Source organism: Capra hircus, chromosome 17, assembly GCF_001704415.2.
Source record: "Capra hircus breed San Clemente chromosome 17, ASM170441v1, whole genome shotgun sequence".
NCBI lineage: Eukaryota > Metazoa > Chordata > Mammalia > Artiodactyla > Bovidae > Capra > Capra hircus.
Window position 1 is genome coordinate 63516815 of NC_030824.1, and position 24432 is coordinate 63541246.

Consider the following 24432-nt stretch of genomic DNA (forward strand, 5'->3'; position numbering starts at 1 on the left):
CTGATCAAACAGGCAAAGGCTAGGGCCTAAACACCATTGTTTGTCATGACGAAAATGCTGACCCTCGTGCTGACACCCCTGGTGACTACTTCAACTAGACTGTGGGGAGAATCGGATTGTACCCTGTGCATACAGATGAAGTTACTCCTGGACATTCCTAATGTTATCAAGCCAGGACAAGAGGGTACACCTGAGACAGGCAAAGAAGGGAACACTCTTCCTCCAACATCAAAAAAGGGGAAATCTTGGATTCCGCGTGGAGGACACTGGATATGGTGAATACATTAGAACCTATCTTGTGGTAATCTGCAGAATAGGCAGTGATCCTCAGACTGAGATTATAAATTGCTTAGAGCCTGTACTTCTGATGTGATTGGGTACTCAGTAAAGCTTTACTTAAATACTTCACTAAAGCCTAAAACGGATTTGAAAGAGTTAAGGGGCGGGACTATGTACAATCTTAGAAAGAAGTCTCATGTTCTGAGAACTCCAGAGTGACCTAGAAGGATAACGGAGCAACAGGGGCTCAGGGAATAGGTAGGGGAAAGGCAGCAAAGAACCTCCAGGTTAGATTTGTAGACTATATAAACATTCTTCAGGTACTGACATTTCTAAGAGTTGTAGGAAAAAGACTGGACTTTCTATCTGACTGAACAGATGGGAGCAGGGGTACAGTGTTCCTTTTACATTAAAGGAATATTTTTTGCTTCTAAATTCTTCATGCTCCTAAATTTAATTGGAGGAATCAGTTTCAACTCATGAAGTGTTTCATCTTAGTTTTTCTTTCCTAGGTCTTTCTGAAGGGGCTAGACACAAAGATAAAACCAGCAGCAACCCTGGAATAGGAAATGGCAACCCACTCCAGTACTCATGCCTGCAAAATCCCATGCCCAGATGATCCTGACAGGCTACAGTTGCAGAGTCGAATATGACTGCGTGATGAGCACGCACCTGTAGCAACAAGGACAATGGTCCAAACTGCGTGTTTCACATACATTTCCATGTAAAAGGACTCCCACTAGGGTGCCTTAAAGAAATAAATGATACTAAATACTAGAACTGGGCCAGAAAACGTGAAGGTTAAGACTAAAGCACCTTGTTATATCAGAGTGGAAGTTTTCAGACTACCAAGACTGTATCAAAACAACGCAGGAACAACTTGAAGTAACTCCCCTTGATCAAAGCAGGAACAAGGGATCATCAATGAAAATACTAACTGCAGTGGGTTGAAACATCAACAACACTTCAGTTTTGTGTACAAATTCCTAAAGATAAGTATTTTTAAATTAGGTTTCATTGGAGGGTGTTGGGAACCAATTCATTGTTTTAAACCTGGTATATGAAAAGAAACGTTTATCCTGACTTTCCAATCTTATGAGCCATTGAAAAACTTAATAACAGATGAAGGGATGTCATCTCTTTAGAAAACGGTTCCAAATAATACACGAAATAAAAGTGATAGAATTTAAATACCATGATTCTGCAATGCCTACTGAACTAATGAGTTCTGGCATTAAATATGACAAAAGAAAAGTAAATTCGAGGGGCTTCCCTGCTGGCTCAGTGATGAAGAATCTGCCTGCTGATGCAGGAGACACAGGTTCGATCCCTGGTTAAGGAAGATCCCACATGCTGGGGGGCAACTAAGCCCAAGCACCAAAACTACGCTCCCTGTGCTCCAGAGCCTGGGAGCCACAACTACCGAGCCATGTGCGTCAACGACTGCGGCCCTCGTGCCCTAGAGCCCTGCTGCGCTGCAGATGCCCCTGCAGCGAGAAGCCCAGGAGCCAGAGGAAGAGCGGCCCCCGCTTCCCGCAACCAGAGTAAAGCCCACACAGCAACGGGGACTCAGCGCAGCCAAAATAAATAAAATCATAAGCACAGCAGATTACACAGTGCACGTCCTCTGACAGAAGAGTGCAACAGTTCCCTATGAAGCAGTTTTGCTAAAAAAAAAAACCCCAAATCTGAATTCTATAAAACTCTGGAATCAACTACCAATTTACAAGGAATATAGGAGACAAAGAAACCTGTAGATTATGCCACACAGATGCAATAAGCAAAATCCACACTATGAGAAAATGTACAAGACAATATACTTCTTCAACTAAAAAATCGGGGTGGGGGGAGATGAAAGAGAACTCCACAGAATAAAAAGACTTAATTGCAATGTGTGGTTCTTGTTTGCATCCTGACTGAAATAAACAAACTAAATACAATTTTGAAAGCCTACCGGGTATTTGATGATATTAAGAAAGTATTGTTGATATTTTTAAGTTTGCTAATGGTATTTGATGATATTAAGTCAACCTACTGGGTATTTGATGATATTAAGAAAGTAATGTTAATATTTTTCAGTTTACTAATGGTATTATGGTTGTACTCTGAAAAGTTTTTAAAAGTATATACTGACATATTTATGAATGGAATGATATGATGTCTGAAATTTGCTTCAAAGTAATATGGGAAAGGGGAGAGAAAACAAGAGTAAAAATAAAACAAGAGGAACTACAGGTGATAATTGCTGAAGTACAGTGATTGATACGTGAGAATGTACCTGTTTTGTCTACTTATTATTATTCTGTTTGGTCTACTTCTGTATATGCTTGGAATTTTCCATTATAAAAAGTTAAAAAGAAAAAAAGAGGCATATAACCTCATGTTTTAATCACAAAATGATTTCTTGATAATTTATGAGAGAAAAGGAAACTTCTTAATGATACTTGAAGATATGAGAAAAGTTTATATAATAACCATTGTGTATAACAGAAGGTAATTATTACTTATTGATATGTGGTAAATTAGGGGTAGTTTTTGTTTTTTTATGTATGTGTTTCACATTTTAAAATGCAATACAGTTAGAATTAATTTTTTAGAACTTGGAGGAAATGTCATGTACATTTTATTATTTAATTCACTTAATACATTTATTGTATTTAATAATACACACTCTGTACTTGGCAAGAGGGAAATAATGGTGAACAATGACACAAGAAGAACCAAAACAATGAGGTAGAAAAATATGTGAAATGCAGGTCATTTCAGATGCTTTGACAAGAGGAAGGGATCAGTAACAGTCTCTATGAGGTAGTGTCCCTGAAGGGCTGAGAGGGTCAGCCATTCACAGAGCAGAGATGAATGTTCAATGCAGAGGAAGCAAAGTGTGGAGATAAGAAAGAAGCATTCTGTATTCAATGATAAGCCAAGAAAGGTTTAAGCACTGAATCTGTGGAATTCAAACTTTAATTGCCATCAAGGTTATCATGCATATTAAATTTCTCTGTTTTAAGTTTGAGAATAATGAAAATACATTTAAAAGATAAATATCTTAAAGTTATAATATTAAAAAGTTTTTTTAAAGTGTTGTAAAAATAAAGATAATCAGATTTCTTTTTATATGCAAGATAATATATAATATTTTATACACAGTATTTCAGATGAACTAAGAAATTACCTTGGACAAATCTCTGAAGTTACTTGGCAAAGTAAGATCCAGTTCTTCCGAATCATAATTAGTAATGACCCATGGAAAGACAGGATACTGATTTAAGTCATTGTAAGTCCGTCCTGGAAGAGGGAAAGAAGTCATTCTTAATTTAGAATAATAAGATGATAAACATTCTGGAATATATTTTATTAAAAATAACAAGAACAACAATTTCTGATGCCAAACACTGTTCCTGGTGCTATCATTTATTCATTATTTCATTTATTTTTCACAATAACTCTATGAAATTAGGATCACCCCATTTTACAGATAGAAAATTGAGGCACAAACGTTTATGTAACTTGCCCCAAATCATGGAACTAGCAATGTTTGAACTATATTTAACTCTAGATACTCTGTACCCATGCTAATGTTCTTATAAATTCCACAACTATTTTTATTAATTGAAACCCAAAAAATAATCTTCACTAAGAATTTAAGAAACAATTTCCTATCACCTAAGAGTTTTTCAAAACCAGAATCCTTTCTCTGCCACTAATTAACTAACCACCTAATAAACCAAGTTCAAGTGACTTAACCCCTGTGGGCATTCATTAGTCACCTGTAAAATGATTGATGAGTTATTCTAAATAACTCTGAAATTCCTGAGGAAGCTTTCAAATTCTATACCCCTTTGAATATAATCCATGGTATCATCGAGGTTGCTTATTTAATTCCCAAATGATGCCACACAATCTTCTATGTTTCTTCTAAATCAAAGACATTCAATGACACAGTCAGGTCTATTAACAATATGAATAAAGAGCAGCTTTCTGAATATCCCCACTTTAGGGAGGCAGGCTCAGTAGGTGACATCACTGTTTCCAGAGTAAAAACACTGCCTCCACCATTATATTAGTCTATAACCTATATTTACCTAGATTTAATGTGAACAAACTTTTATGGCTAACATACAAGGGAGACAAGTGTATTAATATGCTTGAATTCCTTTCTTACAGTGTATTCTATCCCCTTCTTTCTTTCCCAGTTCTCAAATATATACAGATGTCGTATCAATATACAGCTCAGTATCACACTAGCTCTCCACACAGATTCTCAGTGTCTAAGCCTTCCTCGTGATTTGATGTTTTTAACATTTTATTTCATCTATTCATCATGAGCTTGAGGCCTATTAGTAACAGAGTTCTTCCTTGACTGACTTGAAAACAGTCTTACAAAATATGAATAATAGGATAATTTTAATTCAGATGTAATTATCACACTTCATATCTCTGTCAGTTTTAATTTCTCCCAGAAAAATAAATGAACTTAATAGCAAAAAGCAGCCTATTTTGATATCCCTTTTCTCTTGCATTTTTCTCTCCTTCTGATTGAGATCTTATCAACTGTAAGATAAAATCCTATATGAAGTTATCCTATATGCTTAAATAATCAAGTTTATTATAACTACAGTAATAGAGTACATACCTGCTCATTAATTAAGTTAAATTCAATATATAACTACGGAATGCCTGTGTTTAGTCGCTCAGTAGTGTCCAACTCTTTGTAATCCTATGGACTGTAGCCCACCAGGCTCCTCTGTCCAGAGGGATTCTCCAGGCAAGAATACTAGAATGAGTTGCCATGCCCTCCTCCAGGGAATCTTTCCAGCCTAGGGATCGAAGCCAGGTCTCCTGCACTACAGGCAGATTCTTTACTGTCCTGAGCCACCAGAAAAGCCCAAGAATACTGGAGTGGGTAGCCTATCCCTTCTACAGGGGAAGTTCCCAACCTAGGAATTGAACCGGGGTCTCCTGAATAATTATAGGCAGATTCTTCACCATCTGAGTCACCAGGAAAGACCAATCTACACCTAAGGTTCTCATTTAATCTCCAACCATCCAGTCCTTAAACTTTTTTGCTTATTTTGAAAATGAACTCCTATAAAGTAACCTGTAGGTTCTGAGATGCTAAAGCCTAAGGCATGACCTGTATTCATTCTGAATTGCCCCTCACCTCTGAATCACATTCGATACAGAGGCCTACGCGTTTCCCTCTCCCTCTCCCGCTGTATCTCAAGCCATTTGTTTTGACTTAGTTCTCCTACTAAGTCTACAATTTCTGGGACCACTGATCTTCTTCTCTTCTTTAACAACTTTCCTCTCTCTTTTTGTCCTGCTCAAGAGCAGTCCCCAGACCTTATCTCACTGCTTTCTGCATCATCTGGCTGGTAATCTCATCTCTATCTCTTGGTGATTAGTCTCTATGCATCTCTCTATGCAGATGAAACCCAATGTCCTTTCTCTAAGCTCCAAATGCCCTCTATCCTTCAGCATCTCTTTTTGATATACGGTATGCCTTGCTAGCACAGTAAAATCATCATCTTTCTCTAGATCAAAATTTTCCCTTCTTTTTCCTTTAATAGCACCACGGTTTCCCCCCATGATTTAGAACAGAAGCCTGGAAGTCTTTTCTGACACTTTCTTCTCATTTACTCCCAGCATTCAGCCTGCTGGATGGCAGATGGTTTGTACCTTGTAAATTCTTGTGTTATCTAATCCTTTGTTTTAATTCCTACTGTCACCTCTCTAATGCAGGCCCTCCTTACTTTTTATGTGTAACTGTCTCCTAACTTTTGCTCTCTACCTAGACTCTCGGCACCCTTCTTTATCCTTCACACTGCTTCCAACTGATATTGCTCATTTGTTCAGAAACTGTCAAAAACTTCCCTGTGAATTGACTGCTAATTCCTCAAATTGAGAGAAAGTCTTTCATAATGAATGTCTCCACACAATCTTTTTAGTTTTCATTTTCATCATACCTTTATGAATACATGTACACACACAATACACTAATAATTGTTCTCTAGCTATGCTTTTTCCTCATCTTCGTATGTTGCTTATGCTTTCAGCTTTACACAGAATGACTCCATTCATATGAATACTCAAAATAATCTAACAGCACAATTAGTAACTTATCATTTGAAATAAATCTGCGTATAGGCTTCAATTACCTGCTACTGTGTTGAGAAACATCAAGTACTCAAAGTTTGAAATCTCCCTGCGCTGCCATCGCTGGGTCATATTAGAAGCTTTAAAAAGTTGGCGGGGACGAGCTAATGAGATGCGCCTGCAAGAAAAAGAATCTGATGTGGCACCAATTTAAACTTAAGATTAGTTATATCAATAATAAATCATGACTTCTGGGCTCATTCAAACTGATGTATTTATGTTAATGAACGCTAGAGGTGTTTCAATCTACAATTAATGCTTAAACAAATGATTTGCATGAGCCACAGGTCTATTACCCATGTTCTGTTCATTAAGGTAAGCTGTCATTACAAAACCATTATAATATCTAGCTCTATAAATTGATTAATAACAGTATGATTAATAATTCACTGCTTTACTGGTTTAAGAGCTATTATAGTTACTAAGAAATACATATAAAATTGTATACACATCTTTATCAGTTTTTATAGCCATCCCTTAAAGTTAACACATTTGTACATTATTAATTTAAACATCATGTTTTTCATACTTATTGTAACAGAGGAAAGAGGATTCACTCTTCAGGTGCCTATTCATGGGTTGGGATAAAGGTAAGGGAAACTATTTTTTTTTATACCCTAACAATATACCAAGTTTTCTATTTTCTTAATGTAATATAAATACAAAAGGACACAACTGACCAACACTAAGTAGCAATGGGAAATAGGTGGCAGGATTAAATACCACATTTGGAGCCCAGAATCTCAGAGAGGTATGCTGTCATAGTTCTTCCTACCACTAAGGACAAGAGACCTATTTTTTTTCAAGCTTAATTTACAAAGGAGCAATTTACACACCATAAAGTTTATGCATGTAAGTGTACTATTCAATACTTTTAAAGTAAATTTCTAGAGTTGTGCAATTATCACCACAATGTATTTTGGAACATTTTGATCACCACAAAAAGATGCCTTCTGCCTATCTGGAACGAACGCTTAATTCTACCCCTATCTCTAGGCAACTATCAATCTGCTTCCATCTGTAGGAACTGGCCTTTTCTGAACATTTCAGACAAATGGAATCAGACATCACGTAATCTTTTGCATTAGGCTTCTTTCACTAACCATAATGGTTTTCAGACTGATCACTGTGGCAGCATGTATAAGCAGTTTATTTCTTTCTTTTGATTGCTAAGTAGTATTCCATTGTATGAATACAGAATACACCACATTTTAAAAATTCATTCACCAACTGATGGACATTTAAATTATTTTACTTTTTAGCTATTATGAAAAATGCTAATAGGAACATTCATGACATGTCTTTGATATACATATGGTTGTATTTCTTTGGGGTAGATTACTAGGAGTGAAACTGTTGGGCTGTACGCTGACTTTAACTTTCTGAGAAACTGCCAAATGGTCTTCCATTATCCTTTCCAACAAACAATGATTGATGTTTGAACTTTTCCACAGCTCTGCCAAAACTTACTATTGTATGTAATTTTGATTATAGCCATACTAGTGAGTATAACGGAGAAGGAAATGGCAACCCACTCCAGTATTCTTGCCTGGAGAATCTTGTGGATAGAGCCTGGTGGGTTGCTGTCTACGGGGTTGCACAGAGTCAGGCACGACTGAAGCGACAAAGCATGCATGCATGCACTGGAGAAGGAAATGCCAACCCACTCCAATGTTCCTGCCTGGAGAACCCCAGGGACAGAGGAGAGTGGTGGGCTGCCATTGACGGGGCTGCATAGAGTCGGACACGACTAAAGCGACGTAGACGCAGCAGCAGCAGCAGCAGTGACTGTAAACTGATATCTTATAATTCTCATGTACACTGTTGAATTTATTTTAATGTGCTACTTAGCCATTTATTTTCTTTGAGGAAATTACCATTCAGATCTTTTCTTCATTAACTGGGTGGCTTCTTTCATCCTATCAGTTCAGTTCAGTTGCTCAGTCGTGTCCGTCTCTTTGCGACCCCATGAATCGGAGCACGCCAGGCCTCTCTGTTCATCATCAACTCCCGGAGGTCACTCAAACTCACGTCCATCGAGTCCGTGATGCCATCCAACCATCTCATCCTCTGTCGTCCCCTTCTCTTCCTGCCCCCAATCTCTCCCAGCATCAAAGTCTTTTCCAATGAGTCAACTCTTCTCATGAAGTGGCCAAAGTACTGGAGTTTCAGCTTTAGCATCATTCCTTCTAAAGAACACCCAGGGCTGATCTCCTTTAGAATGGACTGGTTGGATATCCTTCCAGTCCAAGGGACTCTCAAGAGTCTTCTCCAACACCACGGTTCAAAAGCATCAATTCTTCGGTGCTCAGCTTTCTTCACAGTCCAACTCTCACATCCATACATGAACACGGGAAAAACCATAGTGTTGACTAGATGGACCTTTGTTGGCAAAGTAATGTCTCTGTTTTTGAATATGCTATCTAGGTTGGTCACAACTTTTCTTCCAAGGAGTGAGTGTCTTTTAATTTCATGGCTGCAATCACCATTTGCAGTGATTTTGGAGCCCCCAAAAATAAAGTCTGACACTGTTTCCACTGTTTCCCCATCTATTTCCCATGAAGTGATGGGACCGGATGTCATGACCTTCGTTTTCTGAATGCTGAGCTTCAAGCCAACTTTTTCACTCTCCTCTTTCACTTTCATCAAGAGGCTTTTTAGTTCCTCTTCACTTTCTGCCATAAGGGTGGTGTCATCTGCATATCTGAGGTTATTGATATTTCTCCTGGCAATCTTGATTCCAGCTTGTGCTTCTTCCAGCCCAGCCCAGTGTTTCTCATGATGTACTCTGCATAGAAGTTAAGTAAGCAGAGTGACAATATACAGCCTGGACATACTCCTTTTTCTATTTGGAACCAGTCTGTTGTTCCATGTCCAGTTCTAACTGTTGCTTCCTGACCTGCATACAGATTTCTCAAGAGGCAGGTCAGGTGGTCTGGTATTCTCATCTCTTTCAGAATTTTCCACAGTTTATTGTGATCCACACAGTCAAAGGCTTTGGCATAGTCAACAAAGCGGAAATAGATGTTCTTCTGGAACTCTCTTGCTTTTCTGATGACCCAGCGGATGTTGGCAATTTGATCTCTGATTCCTCTGCCTTTCCTAAAACCAGCTTGGACATCTGGAAGTTCACGGTTCATGTATTGCTGAAGCCTGGCTTGGAGAATTCTGAGCATTACTTTACTAGCATGTGAGATGAGTGCAATTGTGCGGTAGTTTGAGCATTCTTTGGCATTGCCTTTCTTTGGGATTGGAATGAAAACTGACCTTTTCCAGTCCTGTGGCCACTGCTGAGTTTTCCAAATTTGCTGGCATATTGAGTGCAGCACTCTCACAGCATCATCTTTCAGGATTTGAAACAGCTCAACTGGAAGTCCATCACCTCCACTAGCTTTGTTCATAGTGATGCTTCCTAAGGCCCACTTGACTTCACATTCCAGGATGTCTGGTTCTAGGTGAGTGATCATACCATCATGATTATCTTGGTCGTGAAGATCTTTTTTGTACAGTTCTTCTGTGTATTCTTGCCACCTCATCTTAATGTCTTCTGCTTCTGTAGGTCCATAGCATTTCTGTCCTTTATCGAGCTCATCTTTGCATGAAATGTTCCCTCTTTCATCCTACATTGAGTTGTAAAAGGTCTCTATACATTCTGGATACAGTTCCTTTACGAGATATATGATGCACAAAAATTTTCAGTCTGTGGCTTATCTTTTCATATATTTAAGTGATGTATTTAAAGCACAAACATTTTAAATTTTGACTAAATCCATTTTCTAATTCTTATGAACAGTATGTTGATGTTCATTTTCTTGTCTGTGACTTTCCAACCATTACAGAAATATTTATTTAAGTGTTGGCAACTTTGTTAAAAAGCAACTGACCATAAATGCAAGGGTTTAGTTTATTCCTTTATTCTCAATGTAGTTTCATTTTCTCAAGGTAGTTTCATTAACTTATATGCCTATCATTGGATAAAGAGCACACATTCTGATTACTGTGGTTATGGTAAGTTTTGAAATCAGATAGTTAAGTTTTCTAATTTTGTTCTTTTTCAAAATTGTTCTGGCAAATCTAGATTCATTGTATTTCAGCTGAATTTCTCTCAAAAAGTGTACTAAATTTTGATAGGGATTGTATTAAATGTATAGATCTGGGGAGAACTGACATCTTTATACTGAACCTTCTGATCCACGACTATGGAACATTTCCATCTGTCGATGTTGTTTTTAATTTCTAACAGCCATTTGTTTTACATTTTTCATTGTAAAAACCGTACATGTCTTTGTCATCTAGGAGAAAGACATTTCTAATCTGGATGCCTTTGCTTTTCCCCTCCAGCCCTTCCTTTCTCATCACACAGGCTGAAATCCCCAATGTAATGTTAATAGAAGTGGTGAGAATGGACGACATTGGAGCTTTCATGACCAGAGGGGCAAAGCATTCAGTCTTTAAACGTTAAGTACGGTGTAGCATGGGAAAAGTATGGGGCTTTTTGGTGGCTGCTACTTACCTGTTTATCCTGTATTCTATTAACTATGTGCCTAATACTGATTTTCAGATTTAAACCAACTTGAGTTCCTGTGATAAAACCCATATGGCTACTTTATAATCCTTTCTGTACATTGCTGGATTTGGTTTGGCAATATTTTGTAAAGCATTTTTGTATATGTTCATTAGGGTTATTAGTTTATAGTTTTTTCTTGTGACATCTTTGCCTGGCATTGATATTAGGGAAAAGATGGCCTCACAGAATGAGTTGTTAAGTGTTTCTTCCTGTATCTTCTGAATGAGTTTGTGAAGGCTTGGTATTTTTCTAATTTATCTATTTAATAAGATTCGTCAGTTAACCCATCTGGGCCTTGACTCTTCGGTGAGATTTTTGAACTCTAATCCAATGGATCTGTCACAGGTCTATTCAGAGTTTTAACTTCTTCTTGAGTAAGTTTTGACAATTCTGACTGTCCAGGAACTTGTCCATCTCATCTCAACTGTCTTAATTTGTAAGCTGATCTTTCCTGCTAATGTTTTTAATTTCTACATGGTCAGCAGCACAGTCCCTTCTTTCATTTCTGACTTTGGTAATTCATGTTACCTCTTTTGTTCATTGTTAGGCAAAGTACGTCAATTTTATTGAGCTTTTCAAAGAATCAACTTTGCGAAGTTCTAACCTGTTACATGTCCACAAATTCTTTGCTATTTTCTCTTTAAGAGAAGGAACTTGATTCTCCTACCAAGGAGCCTGGGCTGTATTTAATAACTCTCCTGAAACAAGTAAGATGTAGCAGAAATGATGGCTTGTGACTATCAAGGGAAGGTCATAAGAAGACACTGGGGCTTCTACCTCACTCTATCTAGGATCAATTGCTCAAAGTCATGAACTCACTCAAAAGCAGCCTATGGTGAGGCAGGCTTGGCACAGACCAGAGTCCTACCACCACGGGGCAGGGGAGTATATCAGCTTACAAAGTCCTCTACCCCAGGATGACTAGAACTCCTACTGATATTTTGGCTATTATCTGTTGATTCTATACCAGTTGCATTTATAAGAAGATACTAACTAAAAAACCTGAATAAACACTAATCAAAAATAGCCCAAATCAGTACAAAATTAGGTATGTCAAAAGTAAACTGCAAGTTTCTCCTGCTAATGCATTTCAATCAATATAAAAATCCCAGTGTTAAGTCTCTTCCTAGTTCTTAAATTAGCTAACTGAATTGTATTGATGAAAATTAACAACTACTAAGAAATAAAACCGGTAATGATCCTGCTTTCTAAATACAGGCAACTGGCTAGCACACGGAAAAGAGATATAGCCTGACGCTCTTCCAGTTCCCTGTGCTGCGAGAGACGCGCTGGCATCTTACCATTCCTTTCACATAGTCATTAAGTTACTTTGAACAATCTAAATGCTAGTTATTAACTCCACATGTATATACAAAATTAATATTTGAACTCTGATTTACCGGAGGTTAAAGATAAAAGTTTTAATTAAATATATTATATGCAAAATCCTTCACATATGGATTTGATATTGACATCAACAGAAAAAATTGCAACAAATATGACATAGTCAAGCAAAGTCTAATCATTTTAATCAAAATTATAAAAAGTTTAATGATTTATTATACATATTAAGTGATGGTACATTTGAAAATGGTTACAAAATAAGCACTTCTGTAACTTAGGTATTTTAAGCATGCAGAGCCTGTTTTTCACTGATCTTTGCTGAGATAAAACATAACATAATAACATCGACCATACTTGAGGGTACGGTTTAATAACTTTTGAATATACCTGTTTCTGTAACCAATTATCATAGAAACACTCCAAAAAGCTAGGTCCTTTGTCCTAGTTCCTAGCTCTTGGCATCCAATGATCTGCTTTCTGTCTCTATACGGTTTTATTTCTACAATAGTTTCATATAGATAGAATCATATAATTTCACATTATTTCTCAGCCACTTTATGTAAGGAGAATTACAGCCCATGATGGGCATGACGCCTGTGGCACACAGCGCTGAGCTTCATTTACTAACGATTCTGAGACTCACCCACGCTGCTGCACGTGTCAGTGGTCAACTCCTTTTTATTTCTTTTGAAATTTGTTTCATATCTTTTAATTAGATAATAAAAGTAGTGCATCTACATTTTTATGAATAGGAAAAATAAAGATTTTGAAAGATAAATCGAAACCTTAAATTCTATAATGTTGAGATAATTGCTGATACTTTTTTTTTAATTAAAGTGTAGTTGACTTACAATATTGGGTTAGTTTCAGGTATACAGCAAAGTGATTCAGTTATACCTATGTAAATATTTTTCATATTATTTTCCATTATATGTTAATATAAGATACTGAATATAGCTACCTGTGATACACAATAAGTCTGTGTTGTTAATTTTATATATAGTAGCATGAATCTGTTAATCTCAGGCTCCAAATTTATCCCTCCATCACCTTTCTGTTTTGGTAACCATAAGTTTGCTTTTTATGTTTTTGAGTCTGTATTGCTGTTCTCTAAATAACTTCTGTATAGCATTTCATTGTATGGATGCACTACAATCTACTGATCCATTTACAGTTGATGGACTAGAAATGTTTCAGTTTGGGACTACATGAATAACACTGCTATTAATATTTGCTTACAAGTGAATGTGTGTACATATATTTTCATTATTCCCTATAATCACCTAGGAGTGGAACCGAAAGGACATAAATTAAGTATATAGTATATAGCTAACTTAATAAGAAAACTGCCAAATTTTCCAAGTGACTATACTGACTTGCATTCCTGCTAGCATGGTTCTAGAGTTTCTGATGCTGTATACTGATTTCACACTATTTAACTATTTGTCTATAAAACTCAGGTTTACCGATTTCTTTACACCGTGTAAAATTCATCCTTTTTAGGCGTTCAACGCAATGAATTTTGCCAAACAAACACAGTCGGGTAACACCACAACAGTCAAGACAGGAAATATTTCCATGTTATCAAAAACTTTCCTCACACTCTTTTGTAACTAAGAGCCCCTTTTCAATTTCAGTCTCTTGAAACCATTGATCTGATTTTTGTCCAAGTAGTTTCATTTTTTCCAAAATGTCATATAAGTGGAATCACACTATACACAGATTGTATATACAGTATACAATCCCACTATACAAACAGTTGGCTTCTTTCACCTAGCACCATACTTTATCTTGTAAACTTCTTTATTTTGTATCGGGATATAGCTGATTAACAATTTTATGACAGGTTCAGGTGGACAGCAAAGGGACTCAGCCATACATACAAATGTATACATTCTCGCCCAAATTCCCCTTCCATCCAGGCTGCCACATGACATTGCCGCATTCCAAGTGCTATACAGCAGGGCTTTGCTGGTTATCCACTTAAATATAGCAGTGTGTACATGTCCACCCCAAACTCTGTAACTATGCTGTTCCCCCATCCTTCCCCTTAGCCACCCTAAGTTCATTCTCCAAGTCTGTGTGTTTTATAAGTAAGTTCATTTATACCATTTCTTTTTAGATTCCACATATACAGGGTGTCAGGCTTCCCTGATAGCTCAACTGGCAAAGAATCTGTCTGCAATGCAGGAGACCCTGGTTCAACTCCTGGGTCGGGAAGATCCGGTGGAAAAGGGATAGGCTACCCACTCCAGTTGGTGAAGGCAATGGCACCCCACTCCAGTACTCTTGCCTGGAAAATCCCATGGGTGGAGAAGCCTGGTAGGCTGCAGTCCATGGGGTCGCTAAGAGTCGGACATGACTGAGCGACTTCACTTTCACTTTTCACTTTCCTGCATTGGAGAAGGAAATGACAACCCACTCCAGTGTTCTTGCCTGGAGAATCCCAGGGACAGGGGACCTTCATGGGCTGCCATCTATGGGGTCGCACATAGTCGGACACGACTGAAGCGACTTAGCAGCAGCAGCAGCAACCCACTCCAGTATTCTTGGGCTTCTCAGGTGGATCAGCTGGTAAAGAAGATACCCTGGAGAAGGGAAAGGCTACCCACTCCAATATTCTGGCCTACAGAATTCCATGGACTGTATAGTCCATGGGGTTGCAAAGAGTCAGACATGACTGAGCAACTTTCACTTTTACTTTATAGGGGATGTCATACAATAAACGTATCCTTCCTGTCTGACTTACTGAGTATGACACTCTATAGGTCCATCCATGTTGCTGAAAACGGCATTATTCCATTCTTCGTAACAGCTGAATAATACTCCACTGTACGTATGGACCACATCGTTATCCACTCCTCTGCCAATGGATATTTAGGTTGCTTCCAGGAACAGGGTTGCAGTGAACACTGGGGTGCATGCATGCTTCTTTACCATGTTTTTCTCTACATATCTGCCCAGGGGTAGGACTGCAGGGTCATATGACAGCTGTTTGTTTAGGTTTTTAAGGAACCTCCATACTGTTCTCCATAGAAGCTGTGCCAATTTACATTATAGTAAAGAAGTGTTCCCTTCTCTCCACACCCTCTCTGGCATTGACTGTCTGGGGACTTTTTGATGATGGCCATTCTGTCCAGTGTGATGTGAGACTTCATTGTAGCTTTGATTTCCATTTCTCTAATAACAAGCGATGATGAACATCTTTTCATGAATTTCTTGCCCACTTGTGTGTCTTCCCTGGAGAAATGTCTATTTATTTCTTCTACCAATTTTTTGATTAGGTTGTTTCTTTTGATACTATCATACTTTTAAAATTCATTCACATTGTTCTGTATATTGGAGATTGCTCCTCTTTATTACTGAGTAGTACATCCTGTTGTATGGATGAACATACCATAATCCGTCCATTCACGAGTAGATGACCATGTTGGCTAGTCCCAATTTTCTGTTCATAGCTGAATCAACATTTGTGAATAGGTCACTGTATGGATACACATATTTTCATTACTCTAGGGTAAATGCCTCTGAGTGATACTACCAGGAGACAGTTCATGCATGGGGTCTTCTGAAGGAGGGCCACATTATCTTCATTACGTCCATCATAGTTTGGTCCCAGGTAAATAGCAGAGGGGGAACACAGCTCCACCCATCAACAGAAAATAGGATTAAAAATTTACTGAGCATGGCCCCACCTATAAGAACAAGACCCAGTTTCCCCCTCAGTCAGTCTTTGCAATCAGGAATCTTCCCTAATCCACTTATTTTTCTCCATCAGCGGGCAGACAGACTGAAAACCACAACCATAGAAAACTAACCGATATAATCACCTGGACCACAGCCTTGTCTAACTCAGTGAAACTATGAGCCATGCCATGTAGGGCCACCCAAGACAGACGGGTCATTGCAGAGAGTTTGGACAAAATGTGGTCCACTGGAGAAGGGAATGGCAAACCACTTCAGTATTCTTACCTTGACAACCCCATGAGCAGTATGAAAAGATAAAAAGAATACTGAAAAATGAACTCCCCAGGTCGTAGGTGCCCAATATGCTACTGGAGATCAGTGGAGAAATAACTCCAGAAAGAATGAAGAGACGGAGCCAAAGCAAAAACTACACCCAGCTGTAGATGTGACTTGTGATAGAAACAAGTTTCAAAGCTGTAAAGACAATATTGCATAGGAACCTGGAATGGTAGGTCCATGAATCAAAGCAAATTGGAAGTGGTCAAACAGGAGTTAACAAGAGTGAACATCGACATTCTAGGAATCAGTGAACTAAAATGGACTGGAATGGGTGAATTTAACTCAGATGACCATTATATCTACTACTGCAGGCAGGAATCCCTCAGTAGAAATGGAGTAGCCATCATAGTTAACAAAAGAGTCTGAAATGCAGTACTTAGATGCAATCCCAAAAACAATGATCTTTATTCGTTTCCAAGGCAAACCATTCAATATCATGGTAATCCAAGCCTATGCCCTGACCAGTAATGCTGAAGAAGCTGAAGTTGAACGGTTCTATGAAGACCTACAAGACCTTCTAGAACACCCAAAATAGATGTCCTTTTCATTATAGGCAACTGGAATGAAAAAGTAGGAAGTCAAGAAACACCTGGAGTAACAGGCAAATTTGGCCTTGGAGTACAGAATGAAGCAGGGCAAAGACTAATAGAGTTTTGCCAAGAGAACACACTGGTCATAGCAAACACCCTCTTCCAACAACACAAGAGAAGACTCTACACATGGACATTACCAGATGGTCAACACCAAAATCAGACTGATTATATTCTTTGCAGCCAAAGGTGGAAAAGCTCTATACAGCCAGCAAAAATAAGACCAGAAGCTGAGTGTTGCTCAGATCATGAACTCCTTACTGACAAATTCAGACTTAATTTGAAGAAAGTAGGGAAAACCACTAAACGATTCAGGTATGACATAAATCAAATCCCTTACGATTACACAGTGGAATAAGAAATAGATTTACAGGACTAGATCTGATAGATAGAGTGCCTGATGAACTATGGATGAAAGTTTGTGACACTGTACAGGAGACAGGGATCAAGACCATCCCCAAGGAAAAGAAATGCTAAAAAGCAAAATGGATATCTGAGGAGGCCTTAAAATAGCTGTGAAAAGAAGAGACCGGAAAAGCAAAGGAGAAAAGGAAAGATATACCTATTTGAACGCAGAGTTCCAAAGAATAGCAAGGAGATATAAGAAAGCCTTCCACAGTGATCAATGCAAACAAATAGAGGAAAACAATACAATGGGAAAGACTAGAAATCTCTTCAAGAAAATTAGAGATACCAAGGGAACATTTCATGTAAAGATGGGCTCAATAAAGGACAGAAATTATATGGACCTAACAGAAGCAAAAAATATTAAGAAAAGGTGGCAAGAATACACAGAAGAACTATACAAAAGAGACCCTCATGAGCCAGATAATCACAATGGTGTGATCACTCACCAAGAGTCAGACATCCTGGAATGAGAAGTCAAGTGGGCCTTAGGAAGCATCACTACAAGTGGAGGTGATGCAATTCCAGTTTAGCTATTTCATCTAATTAGCTATTTCGTCTAACCTAAAAGATGATGCTGTGAAAGTGCATCACTCAATATGTCAGCAAATTTGGAAAACTCAGCAGTGGCCACAGGACTGGAAAAGGTCAGTTTTCATAGAAAGGCAATGCCAAAGAATGCTCAAACTACCACACAATTGCACTCATCTCACACACTAGCAAAGTAATGCTCAAAAGTCTCCAAGCCAGGCTTCAACAATACGTAAACCATGAACTTTCAGATGTTTAAGCTGGTTTTAGGAACCAGAGATCAAATTGTCAACATCCACTGGATCATCAAAAAAAGCAAACAAGTTCCAGAAAAACATCTATTTCTGCTTTATTGACTATGCCAAAGCCTTTGACTGTGTGGATCACAATAAACTGTGGAAAATTCTAAAGGAGATGGGTATACTAGACCACCTGACTTGCCTCTTGAGAAATCTGTAGGCAGGTCAGGAAGCAACAGTTAGAACTGGACATGGAACAACAGACTAGTTCCAAATAGGAAAAGGAGTACGTCAATGATGTATACTGTCACCCTGCTTATTTAACTTCTATGCAGAGTACACCATGAGAAACGCTGGGCTGGAAGAAGCACAAGCTGGAATCAAGATTGCCGGGAGAAATATCAGTAACCTCAGATATGCAGATGACACCACCCTTATGGCAGAAAGTGAAGAAGAACTAAAAAGCCTCTTGATGACAGTGAAAGAAGAGAGTGAAAAAGTTGGCTTAAAGCTCAACATTCAGAAAACTAAGATTCTGGCATCCGGTCCCAACACTTCATGGCAAGTAGATGGGGAACAGTGGAAACAGTGTCAGACTTTATTTTGGGGGGCTCCAAAATCACTGCAGATGGTGACTGCAGCCATGAAATTAAAAGATGCAAAAAAAAAAAAAAAAAAAAGATGCTTGCTCCTTGGAAGAAAAGCTATGACTAACCTAGACAGCATATTCAAAAGCAAAGACATTACTTTGCCAACAAAGATCCATCTAGTCAAGGCTATGGTTTTTCCAGCAGTCATGTATGGATGTGAGAGTCGGACTACAAAGAAAGCTGAGCACCAATTGATACTTTTGAACTGTGGTGTTGGAGAAGACACTTGAGAGTCCCTTGGACTGCAAGGAGATCCAGCCAGTCATTCAAATGGAGATCAGTCCTGAGTGTTCATTGGAAGGACTGATGCTGAAGCTGAAACTCCAATACTCTGGCCACCTAATGTGAAGAGCTAATTCATTGGAAAAAACCCTGATGCTGGGAGAGATTGGGGGCAAGAGGAGAAGGGGACGACAGAGGATGAGATGGCTGGATGGCATCACCGACTCAATGGACATGAATTTGAGTAAACTCCAGGAGTTGGTGATGGACATGGAAGCCTGGCGTGCTGCAGTCCATGCGGTCGCAAAGAGTTGAACACCCCTGAGCAACTGAATTGAACTGGGAGGTATGGTAACTGTATGGTTAATAATATGAAACTCCAAAATTGCTTACTTTCCCATCATATGTGAAGTTCCAGTTACTCTGCATTCTTATTAGTTCTTGTTACCATTTTTTAAGAAGTCATTCTAATAGGTGTGCCATGGGATCTCACCGTGGTTTTCAAATGGAATCATCATTTCCTTGATGACTAATGATGTTTGGTATCTTTCCATGTGCTTGCTATTTATATCTAGTCTTTGCTGATGTATCTGCTCAAATCTTCTATTTTTTTCAAACAGATTGCTTGTCTTATAATTAAATGGAAGAGTTTCTTACATATCCTTTATATAAATCCTTTATCATGTATAAGTTGTACCAATATTTCAACCCAGTCTATAACATACCTTTTCATTTTCTTGAGTATCTTTTAAAATGAAATGTTTTTAATATGAAATGCCAATAAGTGGTTTCTTAAAATCTTATTTAAGAAGTCTCTGCCTAACACAAGGTCACAAAGATTTCTCTCCTCTGTTTTCTTTAAGAAGTTATACTTTAGCACTAATGCTTAGGTTATTTATACTTGAGTTAATTTGAGTTAACTTATGTTACATTTTTAGTTAATATGTTACATTTTGAGAAAAAGGGTGACGTAGGCTTTTTTTTTTGGTTTGTCTTCTTGTTTCTCTTTTTTGGTTGAAAAAACTATCTTTTCCCATCAACATATCTTGATACCTCTGTTGAAAATTAAATTGCTCACTTATGGATGGGCCTATTTCTGGACAATATTATATTCCATTGCTCTATAAGTCTATTTTACAAAAATATGAAACTCTACTAGTGAATGTAATTTTATAGTAAGTCTTGAAATCAGATAAAGTCCTTCGATTTTTTCTATTTCAAAATCGTCCTAGCAATTCTAGATATTTGCATTTCCACTTAAATTTTAGAATCAGCTTGTCAATTTCTCCAAAACAGTCTTCTAGAATTTTGGATAGGCTTGCTTTGAACCTACAGATCTGTTTGGAGAAAACTAACATCTTTCTTACATTGAGTCTTCCAATTCATGAACATGGTATAGTACAATTTCCCATTTTTAGGTTTCTTTCATTTTCATAAACTGTGTTTGTAGTTTTCAGGGAACAATTCTTAATATATTTACAAATATACCCATAGTTATTTAATTTTTTATATTATTTAAACCATACTTTAATTTCAGTTTCCAATTGTTCATTGCTATACAAGAATAAAAGTATGTCTGTTGCAAAATCGTTTATGAGTTCTAACAGCTTTTTTCCTTTCTGAAAATTTTTGCAGTTTCCTCAGTAATTGCACATTAAGTATAGATACTAATAAAGATAGTTTCACTTTTTCATTTTTAATCAAGATGGTCTTTAATTTTCTTTCTGGAAAAGCCTTTTTGTGGATTTGGAATTCAGGTAATGCTGGCTTACAGGATTACTTGGGAAATTTATCCTTCTTTTCTATTATCTGTAAGAGTTTTCTGAGAAATTCTGTCACTTCATTAAACATTTGATAAAATTTGCCAGTGAAACCATTTGAGCTAGGTATTTTCTCTGTTAGAAGGTTTTAAGCTACAAATCCAATTTCCTCAGTAAAATTTTTAAAGCTATTCACTTTCATTAGTGAGATTTTACAGTTTGTATCTTTCATGAATCTGCCAATTCACCTAAGTTGTCTGCTGCTGCTGCTGCTACGTCGCCCCAGTCGTGTCCAACTCTGTGCGACCCCATTGATGGCAGCCTACCAGGCTCCTCCATCCATGGGATTTTCCAGGCAAGAGTACTGGAGTGGGGTGCCATTGCCTTCTAAATTTGTTCATAATATTTCCTTATTTTTAAAATATCTATAGGATCTATAGTGATATTCCTTCTCTGATATTGGCATTTTGTGTCTTTTGTCATAAGCCTTATATAGATATTTATTACTCTCAGTAATCTTTTCAGAGAAATAATTTTTCATTGCATTGATTTTTCTTTATTGTTTTTGTTTCCCTTTTCACTGCTGTTCTGATTTTATTGCTTTCTTTTTTCAGATTAGTTTCATTTACACTTGTTCCTCTTTTTTGAGCTTCTTCGGACAGAAGTTCAGTTGACTCAAAATACACTAACAAACACCATTTACAATGAAGCATAAAACAGAGGGCCATGCATTTCAAAACAAATTAGAAAAATATTATTACAGATTATTTCCATATATTTTTCATATAAAACAGTACCTGGTTTGAGGCAATCCAAAACTGGTTCCAATGCCAACACGAGGTAGATAGTTAACCACTTTCTTTACTGTTGCAGGGTCTGGGAAGTTGAACATTATAGCAACTAGGAAAAATAATTTTTAAAAGTCAGAATGAAATATAAGTGCCTTTCTGAAAAACGGATTTCTTGGTACAGTAAAATGCTTACTCTTAGTCCAGGTATCTACTCAATAGAAGTTTTATAGTATTAGTTTTACCATAGTATATATGAAGTTTAAGCATTAATATGCCAGAGATGATATTTTTTCTACTCATAGAATGTTCCTTCTCTATTGTTGCGTTAATGTGACACGAAGTTGAGATTTTATCTAGCTACAATTCTGAATTTACAAAGTTGAATTTTGGCAAGTTAAAAATATACCTATAAATTTCTATAAAAAATTTAAGATTATATACTTAACAATCCAATATACTTAACCTATAGCTACTAAATTGTGAGTTGTATTTACTTCTAATCATCAACAACTTAAAAAATATTCTCTTGTAATTTATACAAATTTTTGTATTTTCTTGTAGTTTATATAAATATTATATAAACATATAACAGTGCTTTTTGTTTATGCTTTGTATGTTCACATAATCCAGAACAATGTGTGACCTGAAGAAAATTTTTTCCTCCATGGTCAATAATCAAATGTTTTTTAATCATTTCTATTTGAATAATTACATACTTTGAGAACATTATATATAACTGCAGATATCAAACTGTACATCATATACATGAATACATTCAGTATATAAATTTTAATTTATGACAGTGATGTATAAAATTTTATCCTTAAAAAGTATGACAATAACAAAGTCATAAAATCATGGCAGAGAATTTAGAAGATAGTACTTTGGTTAGTCCTGAAATTTTAAAAAAATTATGGCAGGTGACCAAGGCCATAAGGAAAAGGCAATAGAAAAACACACAGAGATTCACAGCAAAGATGCTTAAGAAATTTTAAAGCAGGAAAGAATGTAGACTGAACTAAAGTGTAAAACATTCACTCGATTATTCACCTGAAAGAATAATGTTTACATTAGAAAGAGTGGTAAGTGTGTAGAAGAAAACCAAATATGAAAGGAAAAACATCTTTTCCTAAAGAAATCTGTATTCCCTAAAGACACATGATTTCATTAAAAAAAGAAAGTATGCATGGAATATACATTATGTGCAGATTTTTAAATGAAAACTTGTAGAGTATAGAAAGAGAAAATATGAAAACTTAAAAATCTACTTAAATAAAATAAGCATGTACAATAAATCACAAGATTTTACATATTCTTACTTGTAAACCTCCACTCATACCCCACAATGCTTTCCCTTCAAGTTCACCTTGTCCCTCCTTCTAATCTTAATGAATTTCACCAAGCTCAATTCTAAACACACAAATTGAATTTTAGTTCTTTGAAGAATGAGGTAATACAAAGCAACCAGGACAGTTCAGTACCATCTTCTGACGGTTCTTTATAAATGGCAATAGATTAGACAAAAAAATTAAATAAATGTATGAATTATTTGATTACCCTCTCCCCTCTTGAAACGCAGCCACCTTCCAGAAGGAGTTTAAGCATCAGAGCACTGGTGAGGATACCAAAACTCCACAACTGATTAAATGGGTACTTATCCCCTATATTTATAAAGTCCTGCACTAATCTCTGATTTGGCCAGAAAAATAAGATACTGGAGATAATTCTAAGAAAAACCAAAGGGGTATAAACTATGAAGATGCACATAGTTCAAAAAAGAGGTCAGTAATGCACAATTCTATCCAAATGGAAACAATACGGAATGGAAACAGTATGGTACGTTCAAAATGAAATCTTAGGGAGATGGAGGTTGGCTCTGTAACAACATACATCTGCAACATCATCTCACCTCTGTTTGCCATAAAGATCTCCAGGGCTGTATTTTGCAAAAGATAACGACGAGAAAAGATCGATCGTATCTCTGAGAACAGCCATTTCCCATGCAGCCCTTCTGTATATGCCAGGATCTAGTGAAGAAAAAGAGAATCCTCAGTAAGTATTATGGAATCTTTCTGTTCTTTCCCCCAATTAAAACACCGAAGTCCTCATTAAGAAAAATAATTTCTAAGAAATGAATAAACAGTTACTGAAATAATTGGGAGTAATTGCAATAATAATTGTGATCTAAAAAGTAGATTGCAATTCATGAAAAAGATGTTTAAATGAAACAGCAAACAAAACTGTAGCACATCTATTTTATATTTGGGGGCTTTTTAAGGCAATGATGTCATCTATTGCTTTCCAGGAAATACATATAGCATTACTGATTGATTTTTGCATCATATTATAGAAATACAATATTAGACAAACTTTAAAAAGAAGAAAGACCTCAAAAGAATGTCCTACATGCTTATAGATCACATATAAAATTCAGTTTCATATAATATATCCAAAAATACTTTTTATATACTCTAAAATTACAAATTTAAGTTCATAAGTTCAAAAAATCACAGTAATAGGGTCACTGTTAAGGCAACAGTCACTCATTCAGAAAGCACAAAGAAAGACTGTATAAGAGGTTAAGCATCATTTTGTCATTGAAGCTAAACACAAACCTGCGAATGAACTCAGCATAATCTCTCTATGGAGTAGGTGGTTGTCAGAGTAACTTGTTACAAATTCTTGTCATCCCATGTGACAGACGCAATGGCTTAGAATTCTTTGCAAACTCAAAGTAATCCTGTCTTTAGTACTAAGCCACTTTGTTGCTTTGTTATTCAAGCTTTGTTTTTTAAAAAGTTCATTTCAAAAGCTTAATTATGAAGGTGTTAAAGGAAAACCAGATTTGGAATTTCTCCACACTAGTACT

General features: G+C 36.9%; 1 protein-coding gene across 1 annotated transcript in view; it reads right to left on the reverse strand.

Moving 5' to 3' along the window:
• The window catches only part of LRBA (LPS responsive beige-like anchor protein), a 747979-nt gene that overhangs the window by 201412 nt on the left and 522135 nt on the right, over positions 1 to 24432 (reverse strand). Inside the window, exons 41-44 of the mRNA XM_018061590.1 lie at positions 23473 to 23590; positions 21570 to 21672; positions 6441 to 6556; positions 3455 to 3567 (exon numbers count right to left, since the gene is read on the reverse strand). Coding sequence (XP_017917079.1) covers positions 3455 to 3567; positions 6441 to 6556; positions 21570 to 21672; positions 23473 to 23590 — 450 coding nt within the window. The remainder of the gene's footprint in view (positions 1 to 3454; positions 3568 to 6440; positions 6557 to 21569; positions 21673 to 23472; positions 23591 to 24432) is intronic.